Source organism: Macaca thibetana, chromosome 16 (assembly GCF_024542745.1).
Source record: "Macaca thibetana thibetana isolate TM-01 chromosome 16, ASM2454274v1, whole genome shotgun sequence".
Classification (NCBI taxonomy): Eukaryota; Metazoa; Chordata; class Mammalia; order Primates; family Cercopithecidae; genus Macaca; species Macaca thibetana.
The window spans coordinates 24,300,278-24,323,810 of record NC_065593.1 but is presented as its reverse complement, the minus strand read 5'-3'; the positions used below and the strand labels follow the sequence as shown (position 1 = coordinate 24,323,810).

Sequence of the window (23,533 nt, the reverse complement as noted above, 5' to 3'; positions counted from 1 at the left end):
ATGGAGAGATAGATATATTTTTAGTCCAGAGGCAGGGGAATACACTGCCTGACCTTTCTAGCACCTGGGCGTCCATATTGTTGGCAATGAGCGTATTCAGCAAGAGTGTGACACACGCACACACACCTGGACACACAGATGTGGACACCTACAGGACCGGGAGGCACACCTCACCCCAACCAGAGATAGAAGGGTACCCCAAAGCACAGCCCTTTTGACCTGGAGCGGGACTTGGGCCTCCAAGTCCTTCCTGCCTAATCCCCGCCCTCGCCATCCCTGGGCCCAGCGTCCCCCGGGCCACCCCACGCGGAAAGTGAAGGGGAGGGGGCTGTGAGGGTGACTCACATTGCCTCCGGGCCAGGCGAGCGCCGCAGCGGAGGCCAGGACCGCAGGCCCCGCTGCCCGCCGGGGCCGGGCATTAGCCGCGGCCCCTTTAAGCGCCCCCGCCCCCTCCCGCCCGCGCCCGGGCTTCCTTTCTCCAGGGGGCGCGGCCGGGAGCGCGCGGCGGGGCGGGGGTGCGGCCCCTCCCCTGGTGGGCAGGGCCTGCGCCGCTTCCTGCAGGAGCGGCCCGGAGCCGCGCAGGGGGCGGAGAGAGGAGTCGCGAGCGGCGGCGGGGCGGCGTGGGGCGGAGGGCGCCCGAGGGCGAGCGGGCAGGCGGGCACGGCGGGTTCCGGGCCAGCCCCGGGGCGGACGGTTGGCCGGGCGCGCGGAGCCTCGCCGGGGCCTCGCCGGAGCCGGGCCGGGCAGCAGGGGCCGCCGCCGCCGCCCGGGCCCGCCGCCCGCGCCCCCCACGCTGGCCCAGAGGGCTGCGGCCGCGTCGCCGCTGAGGATGTCCCGAAAGGGGCCGCGAGCGGAGGTGTGTGCGGACTGCAGCGCCCCGGGTAAGCGCGGCGGGGCCGGGGGCGGGACCGCACAGCCAGGCCGCCGCCGGGCGGGCGCCGGGGCCTGGCGAGAGCGCCGTGCGGGGCCGGAGGGCTGAGCTGGGCTGGGCTGGGCTGGGCGGGGCGGGGGGCTGCGGCCTCCGGGCTCGGCCCCCGCCCCGGCCACTGCGGAGCCGCGTCCTTGGCGGGAGGGCTGTCCTGGGGGGCCCATGCTCCCTGGAGGCCGTGGACGAGCGAGGAAGGACGTTCCCGGCGCTGCCTCCCGCCCCTCGGTCTGAGGGAGGCGGGCAGCTGGCTGCCCCTCCACCTCCATCGCTATCCGACGGAAGCGCCAGCCTGGGGTGGCAGGAGGGCAGTGGCGGAGGCCGGCAGGGCTTGGGAGGTGGGGGCGAGTGTGGTTTTGTGTCATCTCAGTGCCACCCCCGCGTCTTGCACCTGCTGCTCGCGTGGTCGGCACGCCTGCCGGGGTGGTGGAGGGCAAGGAGCAGAGGGCCGGGCAGATGCGCCAGCGGGGCCTGGATACCGTCTCCTCAGGAGCAGATGAGCAGTGGCTACTCCCAGGACTCCCTGCCGCGGGTTCCTAAGGCTAGCGCTTTTTTGCGGGGCCTGGCGTTCAGGGCCAGTTCAGACCCGGGTGTCTTATCGGGAGGCATCACCAGGCCTGCTGGTGGTGACTGGGAACAGCTCGGCTGGACCCTGCTGTTCCTATTCACCGGTAAGGCCCGCTTGGGAAAGTGAGCTTGGCATCAAGCTATCCTGGGCCCCGGCCCCTCCCTGTCCCCTAGCCCAGTCTGGCGAGAAATGGGTGGGAGGCAATGCCTAGATTCCCCGCATCCTGCTGGCTTCCTAGCCTGCCTCCTGGCTGTATTTACATGGTGGTTCTCTTCTTTTTCCTAACAGAGTCAGGACTGGGCTGGAGTGAAACCCCCCAGGCCTGCTGAGGAAGTCAGGGGTAATGATCCAAGAGTCTGCTCCCTTCTGATGGGGGAGGACAGCCAGTGACTGGGCTCTGCAGCTGGCCTGGGAAGGAAGCTCTAGCCCCCATCCATTCTTTCTTTAGAAAAGGAGCTATCTCCCTAGTAGGCCCCTGGGCAGGCTTCGGAGGTCTGTGAACTCTAGCGGGGCTGTGGGCATTATTAAGAGTGAGAGTATGGGGTGCTGGTTTGTGGGTCCATAACTTTCAGCCACCCCTTGAGCAAGCCCAGGACCCCACAGGTTGAGCCTCACAGATGCTCTGGTGGTTCTGGGGGTGGTGCCAAGCTAGACTGTTTGGGAACTGTGACCCAGCAGGGCTTGGGCACAAGATACTCTCCTCCTTGGGGCTTTTGGTTTAGAGGGCCCTGGGGTTGAGGGTCCATACCCCTAAGAAACTATGACTCCCTTCCCTCAGCTGCAGGCAGGTCTGGGGATGGCAGGGCTGAGGACACACCTTGCCTTATAAATGTCTGCCCACTGTTCCGCACCTCCATGGGGTGAGCATGGCATGCATGTGGAGGAGAGGCTTAGCAGGCACCCTATCGGGGAAGCCTGGGGCATAGTGTTGCCTTTGTTCCCAGCTTACTCTGTAACCCCAAAAAGACTTTCCTCACTGTGGGGGCCTCAGTTTCCTCAATTAGGAGGCAAAGAAATTGGAGTAGAAATGGTTTCTGGGGGGGCTGTGATCTGATTCTGGGGTGGAGGGGTGAAGGGCAGCACCAGCAAGGCAGCAAGGCAGTTGTCCTTTCTCTGTTGCATTGAATGTCATCCAAAGCCTCTGGATGCCCAGTGGGCTCAGGGAGGAATGGTGGGCATCAGATGTGTTGGATTGCCCAGCTCCTACTCCCAGGTCCTCATCCATCAGAGGAATTTGTGCCCCAGATGACTCTTTTCCCCTGATACACAATAGAGGTCAGGAAGGTGGTGAGAAGGTGAGGATGGTGGGGTGGGGAGGATATGGACAGTCTTACACATCAGCCCACCTAGCACCCAGCGAAGTGTCCAGCACATGGCAGGCGCTCCCTGAGTGTCTGGCTTCTTGTCGGGACCCTGGCTGGCTGCTTGGGACTATCCCACACCTGGACCCTAGGATGCTGGCCCTGGCATGCAGCGACGTGTTTGGTCTGGGTCCTGTGGCATCTCAGGCAGAGAGGCATGAGGGTACCCAGCAGTCTGGAGTCCAGATCCAGTGCCAGCCCCATGATGTATCGCTCTACCCCAGGGTCACAGCCTTCTTTTATTGTGATAGGAGCCCTGCAGTCCCAGCCACAGGAGTGGGGCCAGGGACTTTTTGTGCTTGGTTAATTTGGGGAGTCATGGAGGTCAGAGGTGAGATGCAGCCTGCCCCCAGAGAGCCCCATCCTCCCTCTGCTCCCGGGCCTGGGCACACGGGACAAGTGCGAGTGTGTTGGTAGGCAACTGGACATGGCGTGGCTGCTCTGGCAGCTTGTGCCACCTCGTCAGGCACCGTGTGCATTCCTGCCTGCCTGGGGAGTCCAAGAGAGGAAGGGGGCAGGGAGCCCTGGAGAATGTGCATTTTCCCCTTTCCTTTGCCTTGGCCCACCTTGCCACATGGTCTCAGTCAAGGGCCTCTCCTCACCCCATGGGCTTCTATCTCAGCCTTTTCCACTTTGGCAGCCCTGGGGGTGAGAGTGAAGGCCTCAAGATGCCTGTCCTTTAGGCATCTCTGGTGAGCAAGGCTGGGGACATGTTACAGGACAAGCTGCAGGCTGATTTGTCTCTTCATAGTGTAGATTGCAGAGTGGTACAAATGTTGGGCTCCTCTTCCTGCCTTATTGAGGTAGAACTTGTATGTGTCTGTGCCCGCACCTGAGTGTTCACACTGATGGGCTTTTACATGTGTGTATACCTGTGTAACTACTACTCCGATCATGTTATAGAATAGGGGTATCCAATCTTTTTGCTTCCCTGGGCCACACTGGAAGAAGAATTTTCTTGGGCCACACCTAAAATACGCTAACACTAATGATAGCTGATGAGCTAAAACAAGCAAAAAATAAAAATAAAATAAAATTGCACAAAAGTCTCATAATGTTTTGAGAAAGTTTATGAATTTGTGTTGGGTCACATTCAAAGCTGCCCTGGGCCGCATATGGCCTGCAGGTTGGACAAGCTTGTTATAGAACATTTCCATCACCTTAGGGAGCTTCCAAGTGCCCCCTCTCAGTCTGTGCACTCAGAGGTAACCACCATTCTGACTACCCCAAGGACTACTCTTGCTTGCCGTCATGATGTGGGCTTTTCCCTTAGTCTAGTGGGGATCTGGCCCTTAGCTCAGGGGAGGGAGGCCTGAAGCTGGCCTGTATGTGCAAACCTACTGGCCCTGGAGGCCACTGATGGCTTCAGGTGGTGGCAGGAATTCACCATAGTAGAGGCCTCCCTGGGGTTGGCACTGGTTAACGTGATCCCAGGATCACACCTGCTACCTCGCCAGACATACAGACCCATACCCTGCTGGTGGAGCCAGAAGCCCAGGGGTAGGGCTGACAAGTTCCCTTATAGTTCCTGTCCTTTCCGTCCCAGGTTTGGTCCAAGGAGCCTCTTGAGGCAAGGATCCCTTCACCTTAAACTACAATCTGGGTAGACCCAAGGGCACTTGCACAGAGAGAGGAGAGAGAATGGTTAGGGTGGGCATCGCATCTGTGTCATCCAGAAATGAGATGACACCAGTGTCAGCTGCCCAGACCAGGACAGTGTCCTTTGCCTACCATTCCTCTCAGGTCACCTGGAGGAGAGGCAGAACCCCTCCCCCAGGCTGGGGGAAAGTGCGAGGCAAACCCTTGGACCACGTTCCTGCACCCTGGTCTTGGTTGCTGCCATATCCAGGGTCACTCACCATATCTGGTCTGCCCATGGCTTGGGGCTCTGGAGCGCCTGGCTGTGGATATCTAGTCAACCTTCCCCGCCTGGCTTCTCCGGTAGGACCGTAGACCTCGGGTCAGTCCATTTATGATCCTGCCCTGGGCGGCTCCCCACTTACAGGAAACCCCACCAAGAGGAATTTGGGCTGCATCATTTCCGGCTTCCTGCCTGGGCTGCCGGAGGTGACTGGCTGGCAGCCCCCTGACCCAGTGGTGTTTGGAGTGGGGAGAGGGAGCTCTCCACGCCTGGGGTGCCTCACTATTTGAGTAAAGCCAGCACAGAGGTGCATGCTAGGACTCCCCCTCTTGGCGAAGAAGGCTCATCCCTTCCTCCTGAGCCCTGGAGTCAGCCCCCTAGGAAGGTGTTGGCAGTCACCTTGGGCATCCCTCTGTTGCCCTGATTGGGAGGGGTTCCCTTAAAAAGCCTAAACCCAAAGACAGACCTCCCTCCTTTACTTCCTGTTTCCATGCCTCAGCGGGGGCCACTTGCTGTGGGCAGAGCCTAGGCTAGACCCCTGACTCAGAGTCTCCTCAATTTTCCTGGGAACTTTGGTGGAAGTCCTTAGAGGGGAAGGGCCTGAGAATTGCCTTCTAGTTGGGGGAGATTCTTATCCCCCTAAGGCTGTCCCTCCCCTGGTGGGGGCATTTCTGAACACCCTGAGCGGTACAGGGCAAGGCAGAGAGCCAGTCCTCCACCCCCACCCCAGGACAGGGTTTCCTGAGACAGGGCGGGGGCCGCTGGGCAGAGCAAAGTGTCCTGGGAGAGAGGCGCCCTGCCCCCACTCTCAGGCGGCACACAATGCCTGCTTTCTCCCCCGTGACCTTTCTGCAGCCTGAGTCGTATGCAGCGGTCTCCTCCCCATCTCCCAAGGGGCCTAGGATGGGTGGCATCTCCTCCGCCCGTGAGAAGGACCCCGAAATTTCCACCCAGTCCTGGCCCCACTTCTTCTTTCCAAAGTTCACTTTTCCCTAAAGAGTGGAGAGCAGGCTATAGAGGCAGAAGGATAGCAGCAAGTGTGGACATGGCATGGTCTCAGGCATCAAAGTGCCACATCCTGTCAATTCTACTCATTAGCCTTGTGACCTTGAACAAGCCCTTTAACCTCCGAGCCACTGTTTCTTCATCGCAGAGGTAGCATGTCCTACCTTGCCTGACAGTTGCAAGCAGCATCATACATAATGTACCCAGCTGGTACCCAGTGGGTGCCCAGTCAAGCCCAGCTCCTTTGCTCTGTCCGTCTTCCTTAAGAGGGCTCCAGCTCACACCCTCAGTGATGGTGGCAGGAGGCTCCAGCATGAAAGGACCTCACCTGCTGGCAGGAGGCCAGAGGCAGGACCTGTGGATGGGTGTGATCTGTCAGGCATGTTTCAACAGCATCTGGCACGCAGCAGCATCTGGGTTGCATCCCCTTGGGGATCCCTGCCTCCCTTCGGGATGGGCTAGGGCAGACGCCTTGTTTCCTGGGAAAAGGCTGAGAGACTGGTAGCAGTGGCTGCAGGGCAGGAACCTGTGCTTGCTGAATGGACTCTGGGGACTGCATGTCCCAGAGGGGTAAGGATGTAGGAAACGGCATGGCTCTGTCAGCCCTCAGCTGTGAGCTCTTGCGGAGATCCCTCACTGGTAACCTGACTGTAGTGATGGTCCCATCTCCTAGGCTGTTGAGGACTGAGTGAGTGAATGTGTGGAGAGTACTAGGCTTGGCACGGGCCAGAGCGGTCAGTGCTCAGAAGGTCTGGCCTATCGTCTGGCTCCGGCTGACCCTTGCCCTCACTCTGGCAGATCCTGGCTGGGCATCCATCAGCAGGGGTGTGCTGGTGTGCGACGAGTGCTGCAGCGTGCACCGGAGCCTGGGACGCCACATCTCCATTGTCAAGCACCTTCGCCACAGCGCCTGGCCTCCCACGCTGCTGCAGGTACAGGGCTCGGTCAGGTGGTTCTTCCTTCCCCACAGGCAGAGCATGCTGAACATGAGGGCATTTACCCCTCACCCACACACACCCCCGTCCGGAATCTGCAGCTTCCAAGGGGCAGCTGGGGTAGAGCCTAATCCTGACCCTTTCCTCCCATCTACTCACTTCATGCAGAAGAGTAGCTCACACCCCCACTCTGCCGCTTATCAACGTGGTCATGTAGCATTGAGCAAGTCGCTTCACCTCTCTGAGCCTTGGCACACTCACCATGCGACCTGAAGTGCTACATGGGATCTGTGTCTTTGGGCAGCTGGACTAGATGGAGGTGTGGTGGTGTGGGCACACCGTAGGCCCCCTTGGTACTGTTTCCAGCTACGCCAGCCACAGCAGGCGCTCAGGAGGTGTTTCCCCCAGTGCCCAGCACGCAGTGGGCACTCTCTCATTTGGCATCTCTTCCCCGCAGATGGTGCACACGCTTGCCAGCAACGGGGCCAACTCCATCTGGGAGCACTCCCTGCTGGACCCCGCACAAGTGCAGAGCGGCCGGCGTAAAGCCAACCCCCAAGACAAAGTCCAGTGAGTGGGGCTGGAGGGGTGGTGGGCAGAGACTGCACAGTCTGGGACAGGGCCCTGGGAGGTGGCAAAGTGACCACCCTCTCCCACCATGCCCCCCATTCCTCCTGTGTGCCCCATGCAGCCCCATCAAGTCAGAGTTCATCAGGGCCAAGTACCAGATGCTGGCGTTTGTGCACAAGCTTCCCTGCCGGGACGATGATGGGGTCACCGCCAAAGACCTCAGCAAGGTTTGAGGGGCCCTACAACAGATGGGTGGCCCCCTCTTCTTCCCACCCTTGACTCTCTGAAGGCCTCTCCTTTGTCCCCACTGAGGCCTGGGCCCCAAAGGCCGCAAGGTCAGGTGGTAACAGTAGGCAGGATGGAAAGAGCAGATTGCTAGGTCAAGCCATGTGCGGCTGAGGCTCCTCAGCAACCAAGTGGACACAGAAGGCTAGAAGCCCACAACTGCCACTCAGAAGCTGGGAAAACCTGGGGGTAGTTGCTTAGCCTCTCACAGCCTCAGTTTCATCATCTGTAAAATGGGAAAGAAATAACAGCATCTACTTCATGAAGACATTATCTTAAGCAGGGCACACAGCACACGTGGTAGATGGTGACTGACAGCAGCGTTTATTGATTGGCATTAACCCCTAGTGGGGAGCCTCTGTCCTCCTGACATAGCCTGGTTTGGGCAGGCCTCCTTGGAGCTGCTAGGCGTCCCAGGGGCAGCCAGGGTGCAGCTTGCAGGTGGAGAGGTGCGCCTCACGCAATGTGTATTCATTGCACGCTCTGCTCCTCGTAGCAACTGCACTCAAGCGTGCGGACAGGCAACCTGGAGACATGTCTGCGCCTGCTATCCCTGGGTGCCCAGGCCAACTTCTTCCACCCAGAGAAGGGCACAACACCTCTGCACGTGGCTGCCAAGGCAGGGCAGATACTGCAGGCCGAGCTGCTTGTAGTGTATGGGGCTGACCCTGGCTCCCCTGATGTTAATGGCCGCACACCCATTGACTATGCCAGGTGAGGGTCAGCTGAAGGGTGCAGCGTGGGTGGGTGGGGGTGTGGGTGAGGGCTGCTGCTGCAGGGCTGAGCCATACCCCCTCCCCACAGGCAGGCGGGGCACCATGAGCTGGCGGAAAGGCTGGTTGAATGCCAATATGAGCTCACTGACCGGCTGGCCTTCTACCTCTGTGGACGCAAGCCGGGTGAGCAGAGCTTGGAGCGGGCCTCGCTGGGCTGGGCAGGTGGGACCTGGACACACCCAGCAGCAGGTGCCATGGTGACAGAGCGACTGGGGAGCAGTGTTGCTAGGCAACTGGCTCCTGTGAAATTGCTGCAGGCTCTGGGCCACAGCATCGTTGGGGCTAGGGAGTGGGGGTGGGCATCCTGCATCCTCCCGTGAGCTCCCAGCACTCTTGGGGGTGGCCTGCCCTCCCCCCTTTCCCCTGACACTTCTGGGTGCCAGCCGTGCTCATAGCAGTGAGGTGGGCTCCCAGCTGCTGATGCCACCCAGCTCTAGTGAGTGACTTGGCATTTTTATTTTTGTTCAGATCACAAGAATGGGCATTACATCATCCCACAGATGGCTGACAGGTGAGTGCCCACCTGATGCCCCTTTCCAGAGGCTGTTGGATGCCATGTGGGCAGCTGACCCCCAGAGCTCCCAGCCCAGGCTTCAGGGGCCTAGGACCCTGCTCCCCACCCCCCAGAGACTAGAGGCACAGCTTAGTCCTCAGTCCCTAATGCTGGGCCCCAAGGCAGGTAAAAAAATGTTAGCTCCGTATGTGGCCAGCATAGCCTGAGCCCTGTGACTGTCAAGTACATGGAGGGCTTGGGTGTAAGAAGCTACCTGTGGGCTGGGCGCGGTGGCTCACGCCTGTAATCCCAGCACTTTGGGAGGCCGAGGCGGGCGGATCACCTGAGGTCGGGAGTTCTAGACCAACCTGGCCAACATGGAGAAACCCTGTCTCTACTAAAAAGATAAAATTAGCCAGGTGTGGTGGCGCATGCCTGTAATCCCAGCTACTCGGGAGGCTGAGGCAGGAGAATCCCTCGAACCCAGGAGGCGGAGGTTGCGGTGAGCTGAGATCACGCCATTGCACTCCAGCCTGGGCAACAAGAGCCAAACTCCGTCTCAAAAAAAAAAAAAGCTACCTTCGGCTGGGAGGGTGGGCCACTGGGTTCTGTCTCAGTGGCACTGACCCCACTGTCTTTAGAGAAGCCTCTGCTCCTCACTGAAAAGATGGGTGGGCTTCAGGGATGTGACTAACTTTGAGACTGCACGCTAGGCCTCGAGCATGCTCAGAAATTAGGCAGGTGCCCTGAGGCTGGTTGAATGAGGTGTTTCTGCCTCCGTCTGAGAGGCCCCAAGTGCCCAGGCAGTGTGGGACACCCCCTGCCACTCACCCAGCACATAAGATGGATGCTAGTGCCACCTGGTGGCCACCTCTGATGGCCACGTCCTCATGCCAGGCTGTGCCTTCTGGCCGCCAGGCTGTGCCTTCTGGCCTGGATCTGGAGAGAGGAGGTGCTCTCCTCCCCAAGGGCCTGTGTGGGCAGATGGACATAGCCAAGCCTGAGCAACTCAGATCCTAAACCCAGACCTCCTCGAGACCCCAAGGCTCCTACTTCAGTGGTCTGATTCTACCTGGGCTGTGAGTGTGTGTGTGCGTGTTTACATGCATGTGTGTGTATGGTAAATATACCCACATATGGGCTCCATTCAACAGCACATTAAATGAGCACCTTCCCGGAGCCAGCTACTGCTCTTGGCACTGGGAGCACAGAGGCACCTGAGACACAATCCCTACCCTTGAGGAGCTCACAGTCTAGCTGGGGAGGCAACCTAGGCAGGTGATTCTAGTCCCCTTGGGGGAGTGCAGCAAGAGAGGCAGAGGCATGGAAGGTAGAAGTGCTGCATGGGAATGGAGGCAGCCCCTGGGGCTGGAGCACAGCGTGGGAGGCAGGGAACCCTACGAGCAAGACTGGAATAGAGACAAGCAGGAGAATGAGCAGCCCCGAGAGCATCAGCAGGAGCAGTGACCATCCCAAGAGCAGAGAGTTCCAGGCATAGAAGTGTGAAGTCAGTTCTGCTGCTTACTGGCTGTGTGACTTGCAGGCTGCTTGACCTCTCTGAGCCTTGGTTACCTCTCCTGGAAATGGAGATGACAGTATCTGTTTTTCAGGGAGGAGAGGATTAGATAATGTACGCAAAATGTTTAGCTTTTGTTTTTTTTTTAAGAGTTGGGGTCTTGCTCTGTTGCCCAGGTTGGAGTGCAGTGGCTCGATCATAGCTTACCGCAGCCTTTAACGATCCTCCTACCATAGCCTCTTGAGTAGCTGGGACTACAGGCACATGCCACTATGCTCAGCTAATTTTTAAATTGCTTTTGTATCTGTGTTGCCCAGGCTGGTCTCCACCTCCTGGCCTCAAGTGAACTTCCCAGGTTGGCCTCCCAAAGTGCTAGGATTACAGGTGTGAGCCACTGCATCCGGCCCTAGGGTATTCTGATGAAGTATGGTTGGAGTGTGCCGTATGCACCTGTTATTACTGCAGTGCTTTAAGGCAAGGGATAGTGCAGCCAGGTGTATCCAAAAAATCACCCTGGCTGCTGGGTAGAACAGGATTGTAGGGACACGACTAGAAGGAGGGAGATTAAGAAACTGTTGCAAAGCCCAGGCAGCAAGGGATTGAGGAACATGGGGAGCTTCACTAGGACTGGAGGGTGAAGGAGACTTCAGGTGACTGCCAGGTGGCTGACACTGGTGCTGGATGAACAGGTCACTGAGAGGAAGAGCAAGCCAGAGGAGGAGGGGTGGGGGACGCGGTGAGACGAGTTGAGCTTTGTCCCTTCTGGGCCGGGTGTGCATGGAGATGGGTCTGGGCCTGACGTGCCCTGCTCCTGGGTAACTGCTGCCTCTGTCCTGTTCTTCCCTCTGCTGCCTTTCTCTGGACTTAGATCTCGGCAAAAGTGCATGTCTCAGAGGTATATGGTGCCTGCCGGGGCAGCAGGCCTGAAGGTGGGGTAGGGTGGGGAGGCATTTGGTGTGCAGCATCTGGGGTGCCATCTCCCTGGGATCCCTGCATGTTGGGGAGGTTGCTGGCATGGGCCTGGCCACCTCTCAGGTCTCTCCTCTCCTCCCAATTCTCGTCTCCCTCCGCCCTCAGCCTGGACCTATCCGAATTGGCCAAAGCTGCTAAGAAGAAGCTGCAGGCAGTAAGTCTGCTCCAACAGTGCCCTGACACTTGGAGCTGGCCCCTCTCTGGTTCCCCACCCTCTGCCCTTGCTTCCCCTGCCTCTGACTCAGTGAACTCTTCCAAGTCTTTGACCTGTCCCCTCACTCGCCTCAGCAGTCTGATCTCCCCACAAGGGGACGGACTGGTCCCTTCTCTCCCACCTTGGAGTTTGGAACATGATCCCTTCCCACTTACCCGTTCTGAGACTGTAGGGGCTGGGCAGCACGAGGAAGGCCACCGGTTCCCCAAGGCTCACAACATGCTGTGGAGCTGGCCTTGGCACTGGGAGCCAATGCATCTGACAAAATCTGGGCCCCTCTTTTCTTCCAGCTCAGCAATCGGCTTTTTGAGGAACTCGCCATGGACGTGTATGATGAGGTGGATCGAAGAGAAAATGATGCAGGTGAGTCGGGGAACAGGAGTGTCTGGCACGGAGGACCCGAGCGGCCCAGGCATGGGTCTCTGGTCCTTTACTGGGCTAAGAAGGGGTGCCTGGGGTTGGGGCTGCTCAGAGGCCTGCAGATGAGCCCCTGCTGGCTGTGAACCTGCCTGGGCAGCATCCCAGGCTGGGTAGAGTGCTGAGGGGGAGGCGGCTAGCCTGCTCCTCCCCCAGCTTCAGACTGGGGCTCCTCTCACTCTGGCAGCCTCCCACTTTGGCTGTCTCCCTGGTACTGCTCCGCCCTCCTGCATCACTCCTTCCTGGCCACAGCCGGATTCCAGCCCAAACTCTGGGTCTGGATGGGTGGGACCCGCCTTGTTCCATTTGTCTATCCCCAGCCGGCTGTGCCCAGCCTTGCCCTGACCCAGCCTAGCTCTGCGTGCCTGAAGAGCACCCCTGTTCTGAACACCAGTGCTCAATGGGCGTGGGGGCAGCTAGGAAGGCTGGGCTCAGTGCTTCCCCACCCCCACCGTGGGGGCCTGGCCACCGTGGCTGATCTGCTCCTGTCCCTCCCCTCCAGTGTGGCTGGCTACCCAAAACCACAGCACTCTGGTGACAGAGCGCAGTGCCGTGCCCTTCCTGCCTGTTAACCCGGAATACTCAGCCACGAGGAATCAGGTAAGGGGGCTGGGTTGGGGGCCTGGGGTGGTCTCCTTCATCCGGGCGGTCCCTCCTCATCCGGCAGTGGGCTGGGGCCTGAGCCAGCTCTCCAGCATTTGCCAGGGCCTCCCTCAGGGCCCAGCTGGCACTGGGATTTGGGAAGAGGCAGGAGGCGGTTCTTTCGAGCACTTGGTGAGCAGCTCCGGCGGGTGTTCCGGCCTCTGCTCAGGCACCCTACTGTATCATACCCTGCCCCGCGTGGCCTCAGCTGCTGACTGGCCAGGTGAAGCAAGGCTGGGACGCTTTAGCTGGGGTTAAATTAGATGGCAGAGCCAAGCCCTGCTGCTTGGTCCCCACCCCTCTGCGTCAGTTATAAGGGGTCCCCTGAAGCCAGCCTGGCCCTTTCTGCCTTGCAGGGGCGACAAAAGCTGGCCCGCTTTAATGCCCGAGAGTTTGCCACCTTGATCATCGACATTCTCAGTGAGGCCAAGCGGAGACAGCAGGGCAAGAGCCTGAGCAGCCCCACAGGTGGGAGGGTTGTGGGGGGTGGTGCAGGCAGCGGGCAGGGCTCCAGGGGTCTTTCCTACATGGCTCTCTCTGCCAGTGGTGGCCTGAGAGACGGGTTGTGTGGTGGAGTGAGGCCTGAGTGACGCCCCTGTGTCCTCAGACAACCTTGAGCTGTCTCTGCGGAGCCAGAGTGACCTCGACGACCAGCACGACTATGACAGCGTGGCCTCTGACGAGGACACAGACCAGGAACCCTTGCGTAGCACCGGCGCCACTCGGAGCAACCGTGCCCGGGTCCGAGTCCCACCCTCCCTCCCACTCCCGTGTGCCCTGACCCAGGCCTTCACCGAGACCCAGTTCTTTCCTCTTGTAGCCCAGGGGCCTGAGGGACAGGCGGGCTGCTCCTAGCCTCAATAACTGTCCCCTGTGGGTGTTGGCCTCCCTGCCCCCAGGTGCTGACTGGCTTAGGTCTCTTTCTGCAGAGCATGGACTCCTCGGACTTGTCTGATGGGGCTGTGACGCTGCAGGAGTACCTGGAGCTGAAGAAGGCCCTGGCTACATCAGAGGCAAAGGTGCAGCAGCTCATGAAGGTCAACAGTAGCCTAAGCGACGAGCTCCGGAGGCTGCAGCGAGAGGTGAGGGTGCAGCCTCTGTGGGAGGGGGAGCCCCAGGACTCCAGGGGGGTTGACAGCACTTTGCACTCACAGATCCACAAGCTGCAGGCGGAGAACCTGCAGCTCCGGCAGCCTCCAGGGCCAGTGCCCACACCTCCACTCCCCAGTGAACGGGCAGAACACACACCCATGGCACCAGGCGGGAGCACACACCGCAGGGACCGCCAGGCCTTCTCCATGTATGAACCCGGCTCCGCCCTGAAGCCCTTCGGGGGCCCCCCTGGGGATGAGCTTACTACACGGCTGCAGCCTTTCCACAGCACTGTGAGTCACCTGTGGGTCTCAAGGTGTGGGGAGATGGTTGGGGCTGCTGCAGGGTCCACCATGACGCTCACTGTGCTAACATCCCCAGGAGCTAGAGGACGACGCCATCTATTCAGTGCACGTCCCTGCTGGCCTTTACCGGGTAAGCCTGGGGAAGGCGTGTCCATCTTAGCCAGTAGGTTCTGAGCCCCAGGGGGTTCTGGGCTCTGTGCTGAATGCGGGGCCTAAGATGATTAGGCTGACCCGGTCCCTGCCGCACTGCTGGTGAGCAGGGGGCAGTGGGGCACACTGACTCCATCCAGCACTGCCCTGGGTTTCAGATCCGGAAGGGGGTGTCTGCCTCAGCTGTGCCCTTCACTCCCTCCTCCCCGCTGCTGTCCTGCTCCCAGGAAGGAAGCCGCCACACGGTAATGTTTCCATACCCAGTGCCCACAGCCTGGCTGGGGGCCATGTGGGCTGGGGGTTGTGTGGGTCCAGGAGCACAGCGCTCACAGCCCCTTCCCTCCGCCCTCCAGAGCAAGCTTTCCCGCCATGGCAGCGGAGCCGACAGTGATTATGAGAACACACAAAGTGGGGACCCACTGCTGGGGTGAGGCTCCCTGGGTCTTCAGCCCAGCCTGCTCATGTACCGAGGCGGGGAGGTTGAGAGGGTCCCCAGTGTGTCTGTGAGGACCGAGGCAGGCAGTTCCGAGGCTGGAACGTGTTTCTCTATATATATCTTTGTCTCTCTTTTCCGGACCTGGGCCTCAGGCTGGAAGGGAAGAGGTTTCTAGAGCTGGGCAAAGAGGAAGACTTCCACCCAGAGTTGGAAAGCCTGGATGGAGACCTCGATCCTGGGCTTCCCAGCACAGAGGATGTCATCTTGAAGACAGAGCAGGTCACCAAGAACATTCAGGAACTGTTGCGGGCAGCCCAGGAGTTCAAGCATGACAGGTACTGAGTGGAGGGGGCGGGGGGGATGCAGTTCCTGTTGGTTTCTAGGGTGTTGCAGAGGGCATGAGGCGCCCTAGGTTCTGCTGTCCCTGGGAACCTCCCTTGAGAGCCCCCTGATTTATACCCTCCCTTCTCCCCGCAGCTTCGTGCCCTGCTCAGAGAAGATCCATTTGGCTGTGACCGAGATGGCCTCCCTCTTCCCAAAGGTACAGGGGCCAAAGAGAGGACCAGGAGTGGGAGGGCCTCGGGCTGGGGCAGGCGTGGAGAATCCCATCTGATTGCTACCCGGGTGGAGACACAGAGATACTGGGCCCTGGTGGCAGCTGGCGGCTTAAAGTCCAAGGTCCAGCCTCACTTCTGCCCCCTCCAGAGGCCAGCCCTGGAGCCAGTGCGGAGCTCACTGCGGCTGCTGAACGCCAGCGCCTACCGGCTGCAGAGTGAGTGCCGGAAGACAGTGCCGCCAGAGCCTGGCGCCCCAGTGGACTTCCAGCTGCTGACTCAGCAGGTGATCCAGTGCGCCTACGACATCGCCAAGGCTGCCAAGCAGCTGGTCACCATCACCACCCGAGAGAAGAAGCAGTGACCTCTCTCCCCACACCCTCACCTGCACCCTAGGACCTCACTGGCCACAGGAGCTGGGCCACTCCAGACATTAATCCCCACCCCAACAGAGCCACTGGCACAAGTGCCCTTAGTGCTGCCACTGTCCCTGGTAGCCAGGCGCCCTGGTGCCCACCCGTCAAGCCCCTAAGGATGGGGAGGTGGGGTGGCAGGAGCTTCTGTCCCCCACATTCCATGCACCTCCCCTCTGTATATAGCATCTCCCCACTCCTAGTGAGCAGGGGCCTGCAAGGCATCACTCCCAGCCCCTCGCCTTCGAGGGCACCCTCAGCAAAGGGGCGGGTGGGGACACTCCATGTGGGGCAGCTCTCCGTACATGCGACCCACCCCCATGAGCCAGTTCAGCCCTATTGGGGGCTGAGCAGGGGCATCCCCTCCTTTGTACATAGTCTCCATGGATGTCCCTGCCCTGTAGCTACCAGCCCCTTGCTGCTCTCCCTTTAATGCCAAACGGCCCCTGCCTAGGGCACAGGCCCCAACCTGTGTGCTGGGGGTCCCCAGCAGCAAACACTGGAAAGTCTTGTTTTTTCTTTTTCCCTTTCTTCTTCCCCACCCCTTAATTTTAACTTCGTGGTAACTGAGTGTCCCCGCGTGCCTGCGTGTTGAGTGTGCGGGCGGCAGTGCCGTTCCGGAGGCCTGGTCCATCTGGAGTTTTGAGGGGTGAGGGGACCAGAGCAGTGGGACCAGAGTGGGGTTCAGCTTCCCTTCCCCACCTGGAGCCAGGGACTGCCCGTGTAACCAGTTTTGGTCCTGCCCGCTGCCTCCCTGATCCCTCCCCACTCTCGCCCCTTCTCTATGAACTTAAATCAAAAACCACTTCCCTCCATCTCCTCCCGCTCCTGTGTGGAGGGGGAATATGTGCTGGCTAGGGTGGAGGACAGAGCACCTGAGCCTGGGGCTGGCTCCCCGGGGTGTCCGATTCAGCTGGTGGCTGTGGAGCTGAGTCCCCTCCCTGTAACCTCTACAAGGCCAGCACCCACCATCACTACCTGCACCTGCTGTGGTCCCACCCTCTGGAGGTCTGGGAACCTGGCTGGCAGCCTGGGAAGGCTGGAGAGGCAGACGGTGGGACCCACCAGCTCTCTCCCCATCCCGCTTCTTCCCTGGGGGGCCAGGCCCTACCTGTGTGGTGGTGGGTGGGCTGACTGTCAAGACGTGTCATGTACATTTGTATCAAAAATAAAGAAGTGACCATGAGCTGTTTCTTATGCTGAGAATGGGGGCTGGAGGGAGGTGGCAGACGTGAAAGGGTGACTGCAAGTGCCCCAGGACCCCCACCCTAGGGAAGCCCCTGTGCTGGGAACATCTGTCTAGTGGAAGAGTTACTTTGGGAATATGTAACTATTCTAACATGTATGACAATAATGTCACCCTCCCACGAGGATACTCCTAAAGCCCCATGTCCAGGGACAGGTTGGCCAGCGGGGGCGGGCTGGTGGTGGCCAATCTGATTGGTAAACGCCTGCCTCAAAAAATATCACCTTCATGGCCTAGGACTAGGGTCCGGGTGGGAGTGTCTCTGTGCGGCAGATGCACAAGCTCAACTCCAGAGTCTACTAAAAATAATTTAATTAGAAACGGAGTTTTGGCAAGGGAGGCAGAAGCGGCTCCTTTTCTCCCCTTGGCCGCCCACTCAGCAATCAACAAAGAGGAAAACCCCCGCGGTGCTCCGTCAGGGCCGTGCCACCGCCACCAGGGGGCGCCCCGCGCGCGGTCCACGTGGCATAGGTCCACGTGGCAGAGGTGCGGGGAAGAGCCGCATGCCACAGTGGCAGGTCCTAGGCCATCACTCCGAGCTCTCGCCTTCCGGGCCGCTGTCCGGCGTGGGCGGAAGGAGGGGTCTCCGGCGGGAGCGCTTGACCCGGCGCGAGGGCTGCAGCAGCCTCCGCTTCAGCACAGCTGTGGGCCAGGCGCCGAGCAGTCAAGGGCGGGAGGGCAGGGAAGCCATGGGGGGCGGCGGGCCGGGGCCACGCAAGGTGGGGTGGGGGCCTCGGGTGGGAACTCCTCACCAGCCACTGTGTCCTGGCTGTCCGCTGTGGGCCCCCAATAGATGCTCTCCCCGCGTCGGAAGTTTCTGTGCAGCCGTGTGCAGAGCGTGGCCAGGGTGAGCAGCACCAGCAGGAAGGTTAGGGCCATGGCAGCCCAGGCGGCCTCTTCAGTGCGTGGGGTGGGGCCGCGGGCTGCCCGTGGAGGCGCTGCTGCGCGAGGGGCCGGGGAAGCCTGACTTGAACAGACACAGCCCCCAGGGCTGCCTTGCCCGTTGAGCACCTGAGCCTCTGTCCTGGAGCTGGCATTGCCTCCAGGCGCCCCGGGCAGGAAGGAGACAGTGGGCACAGATGGGGCATTACTCTCCCTACCAGGGATTCCCACCATGGGCTGCCTGGCCTTCAAGCTCCCTGAGGAAGCAGAGGGAAACCTCAGGGCTGAGCGAGTGGGCTGGGGACCAAGGGCAGCCCGCAGCCTCCGTCTTTTGGCACCATTGGGAGAGGGCTGCCTGGGCCCTTGAGATGTCACTTCTGTGCCAGGGGGCCGCCAGCTCCGCAAAGCGAAGGCCAGAGCCAGGGCCTAAGGAGAGGGGAGACAGCAATCACCGTGCTGCCCCTCTCAGAGAACCCAAGGACCAACAAGCCTGGGCCCAGCGCCTCTCACCTGCACACACCCTCTCCGGCACAGTCTCCCTCTACCCAGGGTTGGCTCGGTGGGTGCCAGCCCTGAAAGGCTTTCACAGTAGATCCATGCCTTCTTCTTCCTCTCCTTCCTCCTCCGCCTCCTCATCAGCCAGTGGGCGGCCCAGGTTGGCTCTACCCAGGCCATCTCCAGCGCCAGCTCCCATGCAGTCAGCACCAGGGGCTATGAGAGGAGGTAACTGTTAGAGCTACGAGGAAGGTGGGGGACAAGCAAGAGAAAACCCTTGAATTTTTCTTTCCCTGCACACAGGGCCTTTTGCCAGGGCCAGGCAAGCACCTTTCATCAGCTACATACCCGATCCTGCGTGAGGCTGGAGTCAGGGGCGAGGGAGGGGTTAGCCATACAAGCATAGGCCAAGAGGGCAAGCTGGAACTTCAGCCACGGGTGGGCACAGGGGTGGTAGAGGAAGGTGACATCCTCAGCCTGGAGGAAAGGCACACAGACATCAAAGCAGGCCCAGAGCCCTCCCAGAGAATCTCAAGTTCTCCCATCCAGGGGGCCAGTTTAAAGGTACTCCCATAAGCTGGATGGCTCTTCTGCCTTCAGGGTCCAGGAAAGGACAAAGGGCCCTGGGTATTGGCAGGTACCCGCTCTTGCCTCTGAGTGTTCCTTTCACCCTTCCTTTCCATCAAGTGCCACCCTTCAAAGCTCACAGCATGCCTGGATAATCCTGCCAGACTCAGACCACACTCGAGCTATATTTCCCTGCAGGTGTAACAATGGCTCTACACGTTCACAATCCAAGCCATAAGCATCCCCCAAATGAAGACCATCAATCCGATCTATACAATCTCCCAAGAGCATCCAGATACAGAGCAGGCAGGCAGCAGGTGCACAATCTCAGGATGGAAATACTCCATCAATCATTCATTACTCTTTGATTGAGTTGACTTGGTGCTCAGTGCTGTGCTAGATGCTGTAGGAGATGCCAAAGAACTCCTGGACTCTGCTTGCAAGGAATGTATAAGAAACTCTGGGAGGCCGGGCGCGGTGGCTCAAGCCTGTAATCCCAGCACTTTGGGAGGCCCAGACGGGCGGATCACGTGGTCAGGAGATCGAGACCATCCTGGCTAACATGGTGAAACCCCATCTCTACTAAAAATACAAAAAATTAGCCGGCTGTAGTGGCGGACGCCTGTAGTCCCAGCTACTCAGGAGGCTGAGGCGGGAGAATGGCGTGAACCCGGGAGGCGGAGCTTGCAGTGAGCCGAGATTGCGCCACTGCACTCCAGCCTGGGCGACAGAGCGAGATACTGTCTCAAAAAAAAAAAGAAACTCAGGGAAACAACTAATGCAAATAAAAGAGCAAACTAATAAAACTTAGTGATTAGTTGCTAAATTATCAGAGATAAATTCAGAGGAGGAGGGGAGGAATAAAGGCTGATGCCATCAGGCAGTGTCTCAGGGGGAGCTGACTCCTGCTGGGGCTGGGAAGAGGGATGGGAGAGTATGACAGGAGGGGAGGGAGCTGCATTCTCTGATTCAGGATAGGCCAGGTGTGGAGGAGAATAAACAGGAGCAAAGGGGCTGTGCTGGGGGCGAGGCTGGAACTCATTTCTGTGGCAAACAGCCTGACACAACTGGAGAGGAACCAAGGATGTGGAGAGGTCAGAGGAAGCTTACTTAAGTAAGGCCTGAAAAGCCAGGCCAGAGAGTACGGCCACGATAAGGTGGGAAATAAGGAGCCATTGACAGTTTGTGAACAGAGGAATGACTTCATGAAAGGGTGTTTGAGGAAAGGAATCTGGTAGGTGGCAAAGTGAGGCAATGACTCTTGGCCTGGAGCTATTACAGAGAATTTTTTTTTTTTTTTTTTTTTTTTTTTTTTTTTTTGAGACAGTCTCGCTCTGTCAGCCAGGCTGGAGTACAGTGGCACGGTCTCGGCTCACTGCAACCTCTGCCTCCCCGGCTCAAGCAATTCTCCTGCAGCAGCCTCCCGAGTAGCTGGGATTACAGGGGTGTGCCACCACGCCTGGCTAATTTTTGTATTTTTAGTAGAGATGGGGTTTCACCATGTTGGCCAAGCTGGTCTTGAACTCCTGACCTCAAGTAATCCACCTGCCTCAGGCTCCCAAAGTGCTGGGATTACAGGCATGAGGCACTGTGCCCGGCCAATTTAAGTTAGGTATTTCAGTCCAGGCATGGTGCCTCACACCTGTAATCCCAGCACTTTGGGAGGCTGAGGCAGGCAGATCACTTGAAGGCAGGAGCTCAAGACCAGCCTGGACAACATGGTGAAACCTTGTCTCTACTAAAAATACAAAATTAGCTGAGGTAGGTGTCACACGCCTGTAATCCCAGCTGCTCGGGAGGCTGTAGCATGAGAATTGCTTGAACCTGGAGGCAGAGGTTGCAGTAAGTGCCACTGCACTCCAGCCTGGGCGACAGAGTGAGACTCCATTTCAAATAATAATAATAAATAATAATAATAAGTATTTCAAAAGAAAAATCAGAGGAGCTGGCAATGAAGATGGAGAGGCTGCCACGGAAGCTGAGCCTGCAGTGTGGAGCCTGGGAACCAGAGGCACACTCCTTCCACTTTGCAGCTCTGTACTGTCCCCGGTGCTGGCACACACCCTCCCTCGCTGCTCACAGGTAGAGACAAAATTCCTACCCTCTCCTACAGAAAACTAGGGCTCACAAAGTCAGGAGAATTCCCGCTGTCCCCTCAGGGAGCTGGAGCCTGGGCTTTTTCCAGCTACTCTCAGAGACAGTTCCACTCACAGCCACTTGTCCACAGAGCCAGCTACCCAACAGCATCCTGACACAGTACTGCAGATGACAGGCCTATGGCTCACTGTCTTTGAGCCATCCGTCCTGGGGCTGATCTGTCCTGGGCTTGGAGGTGGGGTGGAGAACTAGAGCCCTGCCTCTGCCTGAGGGAAGTGGTAAGGAATGGGGCCGATCAGCAGAAAAGGTGGGGAAGCCTGCTAGGAGCTCCTGTCTCCAGGCGTGGACACCAAGGGTGGGCCCCTGCTTGTACTCACCCGTCCTGGGCTCACTCGTGTGTAGGTCACTCTTGGTGACACCTATACATGGGGAAAGAACAGAGCTTAGGGCAGCTGGGGGACTCCGTGTGTGTGTGTGTGTGTGTGTGTGTGGTGGGGAGGGGACGGCAGGCCCCAAGCGCCAGGCTGGGATGGAGAATTGGCTACTGAGGACGGAGGAACGGGCAGAGGTCCCCAGATGGTGACTGTGGAGGGTGCGGAGAGAACTGAGCGGGACTGGGCTAGCCTTTCACACCCCTCTCTCCCTGGGCCCTCCAGGGCTCCTACCTGCGGGGGCAGAGGCCACAGGCCCTCGGGACAATGGGCTCCCGCCTCCTCCGCCGGCCCAGCCATCACCTGTGAGTCCAAAGCGCAGAGCTGGGGCACTGGACACGACGAGGCCCTGCCCTCTCCCTCCCCAGGCCCAAACCGCCAGCGGAAGAACTCCGCGTCCCCCTCGGCGCGCCACTCCTTCCAGGACGAACTTTTGGCAAAGCGCTTTGAGCTCCCGGGCCGAGGCCTTCCCAGGAGCGGGTCACCTTACCTCGCTGGGACCCAGGAGCCTCGCAAGGGCTGCCAAGAGAAGCAGCTGGGGCGAAGGCGGAGGAGGCGCCATCCCAGGAGGCCCCAGGCCCGGCCCGCCGCCCTGCCAGCGAGAGAACGCGCGCGTCCCGCCCCTCCAGCCCCAGCGCCGCCCGCGCCGCCCGCGCGTCCGTAGGCTCTGGGCTCGCGCGCGCCCCTCCCCTAACAGTGGGCCCCCGGTCTCGCCCCGCCCAAATGCCCGCCCACAGCAGTGGAGCGTGCGCGCACGCGTCCTAAACCTGAAGCCGGAAAAGTTAAGTGTACGACCCGGGTCAGCGCGTAAGTCTCAGCAGGGCAGGCGGGGGCTCCTTGCCTCGTCCGGGGATTCGTCTCAGCGCGTCCCTGCAGCCTGCAGAACACAGCTGCAGCGCCCGTATGGGATCGTGGAGCGGGGTGTAGGGCCGGAAATGGGATCCCTGTGGACCCGGTGGCCCAGGCCAGGGAGACGGGTACACTCCTCTGGCAAACCCGCTTCAGATTTGTCGGTGTGACCTGCAACAAGAGGGGCAGAATCATTAAAGCAGGAGGAACTGCTGAAGGGAGAGGGTCCCACCTCTGGAACTTCGCCCTCGGCCCACCCCACTCCCGCCCTCGCAAATAGGGTCCGAACCCGGAGGAACCTCTGGGGTGTCTCCGCTCCCCAAACTCTCCAGACCCAGAAGCCCCGGGAGGCCGGAGCCGGCCGAGAGGCTGCTGTGTTCCCCACCTCCGCCGTCGCCCAGCGGTGGCGGGCGCGCGTCCAGAAAGAGATTGGTCGCCGCGGGATGGGGAAGCTACAGGCCTCACCCCCAGGAGGTGCGCTGGCCGGCCCGCCCCGCGGCGGGGCGCTGGTTCTGGTTCCCTCTTCAGGATTTGGGGGGAAAACGTGGGTAGAGAGCGAGGGGTCGAGATGCCCATCCCAAAGTTTGGAAACAGCGAGAACGTGTTATTTCCTTGGTCTCCCATGCACCCCGGTTTACGAGGCGTTCCTTGTAGGTCGGACGGGCATCCCTGTCGCAGGGCGCCTGAGTGTGTCCTTTTCTCCGACTGACTCTCGGAGGCATGGGGCTGCTCCTTCTGGGAAAGCCCCTCCCGGGCTGAAGATTTCCTTTACGTGGAGCCCCGAGCTCTCCGGGACGGGGGCCAGGAGTCCGCGGGGCCCGCACTGATGCAGGCAGGGAAGCAGCAGCCTCCCGCCAGCGGCTCGGACGCCGCGCCCGCCCTCGCTGGCCCGGTGCGGGATCCCGCCCAGCCAAGTTATTGCGGGGCTGCGTGGCTGGGCTGGGGAGAGCGGGGCCGGTTGAGGGCAGAGCGCGCAGCCGCCGCCCCACGGGGGCCCGGGAGCCGGCGCCCGGAGCTGCGACTTACTCACCTCTCCCTTCTGCTTCTCTTCATCGGCCTCTGAGGGCGCAGCGCACAGGGTCTGGCAGAAGACCCTGATGGCAGTCGGGTCCCCAGGCCTCGGCCTCCAGTCCTCCCACGTTTCTATGGCCAACACCGCTCTCCCCGGCTCGTGCCCTCCCCACTCCCTTCCGGCTGCCGGCGCGCCCTCCCTCCCTGGTGGCAGCGGCTCCTCTCACCCTCTGCTCCCACTTGTTGCAATTGCTGTACAAAGGGCCCGGGCAGAGGTGGGGGCCGGGCGAGGGCAGCCGGGCCCGAACTGGCTGCCTCTGCCGGGCCACGGCCAATCCAGAGCGCGCCCGCGCGGGAGGGCCCTGGGCAGCCGCCGCCGGCGGGTGGAGCCGCGGGCAAAGCGCGGAGCTCGTGGAGTAGACGGCCCTGCCGCCCGCCGCCCGCCGCCCGCCGCCCGCCGCCCGC

The 23,533-nt window shown here is 60.2% G+C and overlaps 2 protein-coding genes across 10 annotated transcripts in view; one reads left to right on the top strand and one right to left on the bottom strand.

The window, feature by feature from the left end:
* The first annotated feature begins 559 nt into the window (after positions 1 to 559).
* Positions 560 to 16,676, top strand: GIT1 (GIT ArfGAP 1). Of its 4 annotated transcripts, none has more exons than XM_050763317.1 (21): positions 560 to 881; positions 6,519 to 6,652; positions 7,113 to 7,225; positions 7,347 to 7,452; positions 8,007 to 8,224; positions 8,315 to 8,409; positions 8,755 to 8,797; positions 11,164 to 11,190; positions 11,373 to 11,421; positions 11,772 to 11,844; positions 12,401 to 12,498; positions 12,897 to 13,008; positions 13,148 to 13,281; positions 13,470 to 13,622; positions 13,695 to 13,925; positions 14,014 to 14,067; positions 14,246 to 14,332; positions 14,441 to 14,514; positions 14,676 to 14,858; positions 15,001 to 15,064; positions 15,229 to 16,676. In XM_050763317.1, the coding sequence occupies exons 1-21, from the start codon at positions 830 to 832 to the stop codon at positions 15,439 to 15,441; spliced, it is 2,313 nt and encodes a 770-aa protein (XP_050619274.1). In that variant the 5' UTR covers positions 560 to 829; the 3' UTR covers positions 15,442 to 16,676. The 4 variants fall into 4 exon arrangements, with proteins under 4 accessions (XP_050619274.1, XP_050619276.1, XP_050619277.1 ...); XM_050763320.1 differs by having other exon boundaries at positions 622 to 881; positions 15,208 to 16,676; XM_050763319.1 differs by lacking the exon at positions 11,164 to 11,190.
* Positions 16,677 to 17,031: 355 nt separating this feature from the next.
* TP53I13 (tumor protein p53 inducible protein 13) overlaps positions 17,032 to 23,533 on the bottom strand; it is a 343,577-nt gene continuing 337,075 nt past the window's right edge. Inside the window, exons 1-8 of one of the 6 annotated variants that reach the window (XM_050763342.1) lie at positions 22,523 to 23,395; positions 22,050 to 22,228; positions 21,443 to 21,511; positions 21,155 to 21,196; positions 18,462 to 18,590; positions 18,129 to 18,329; positions 17,489 to 18,044; positions 17,032 to 17,378 (exon numbers count right to left, since the gene is read on the bottom strand). In XM_050763342.1, the coding sequence (XP_050619299.1) occupies positions 17,266 to 17,378; positions 17,489 to 18,044; positions 18,129 to 18,329; positions 18,462 to 18,590; positions 21,155 to 21,196; positions 21,443 to 21,508 (1,107 nt within the window). In that variant the 5' untranslated portion in view covers positions 21,509 to 21,511; positions 22,050 to 22,228; positions 22,523 to 23,395 and the 3' untranslated portion in view covers positions 17,032 to 17,265. The other 5 variants (XM_050763341.1, XM_050763343.1, XM_050763340.1 and 2 more) reach the window with 5 other exon arrangements.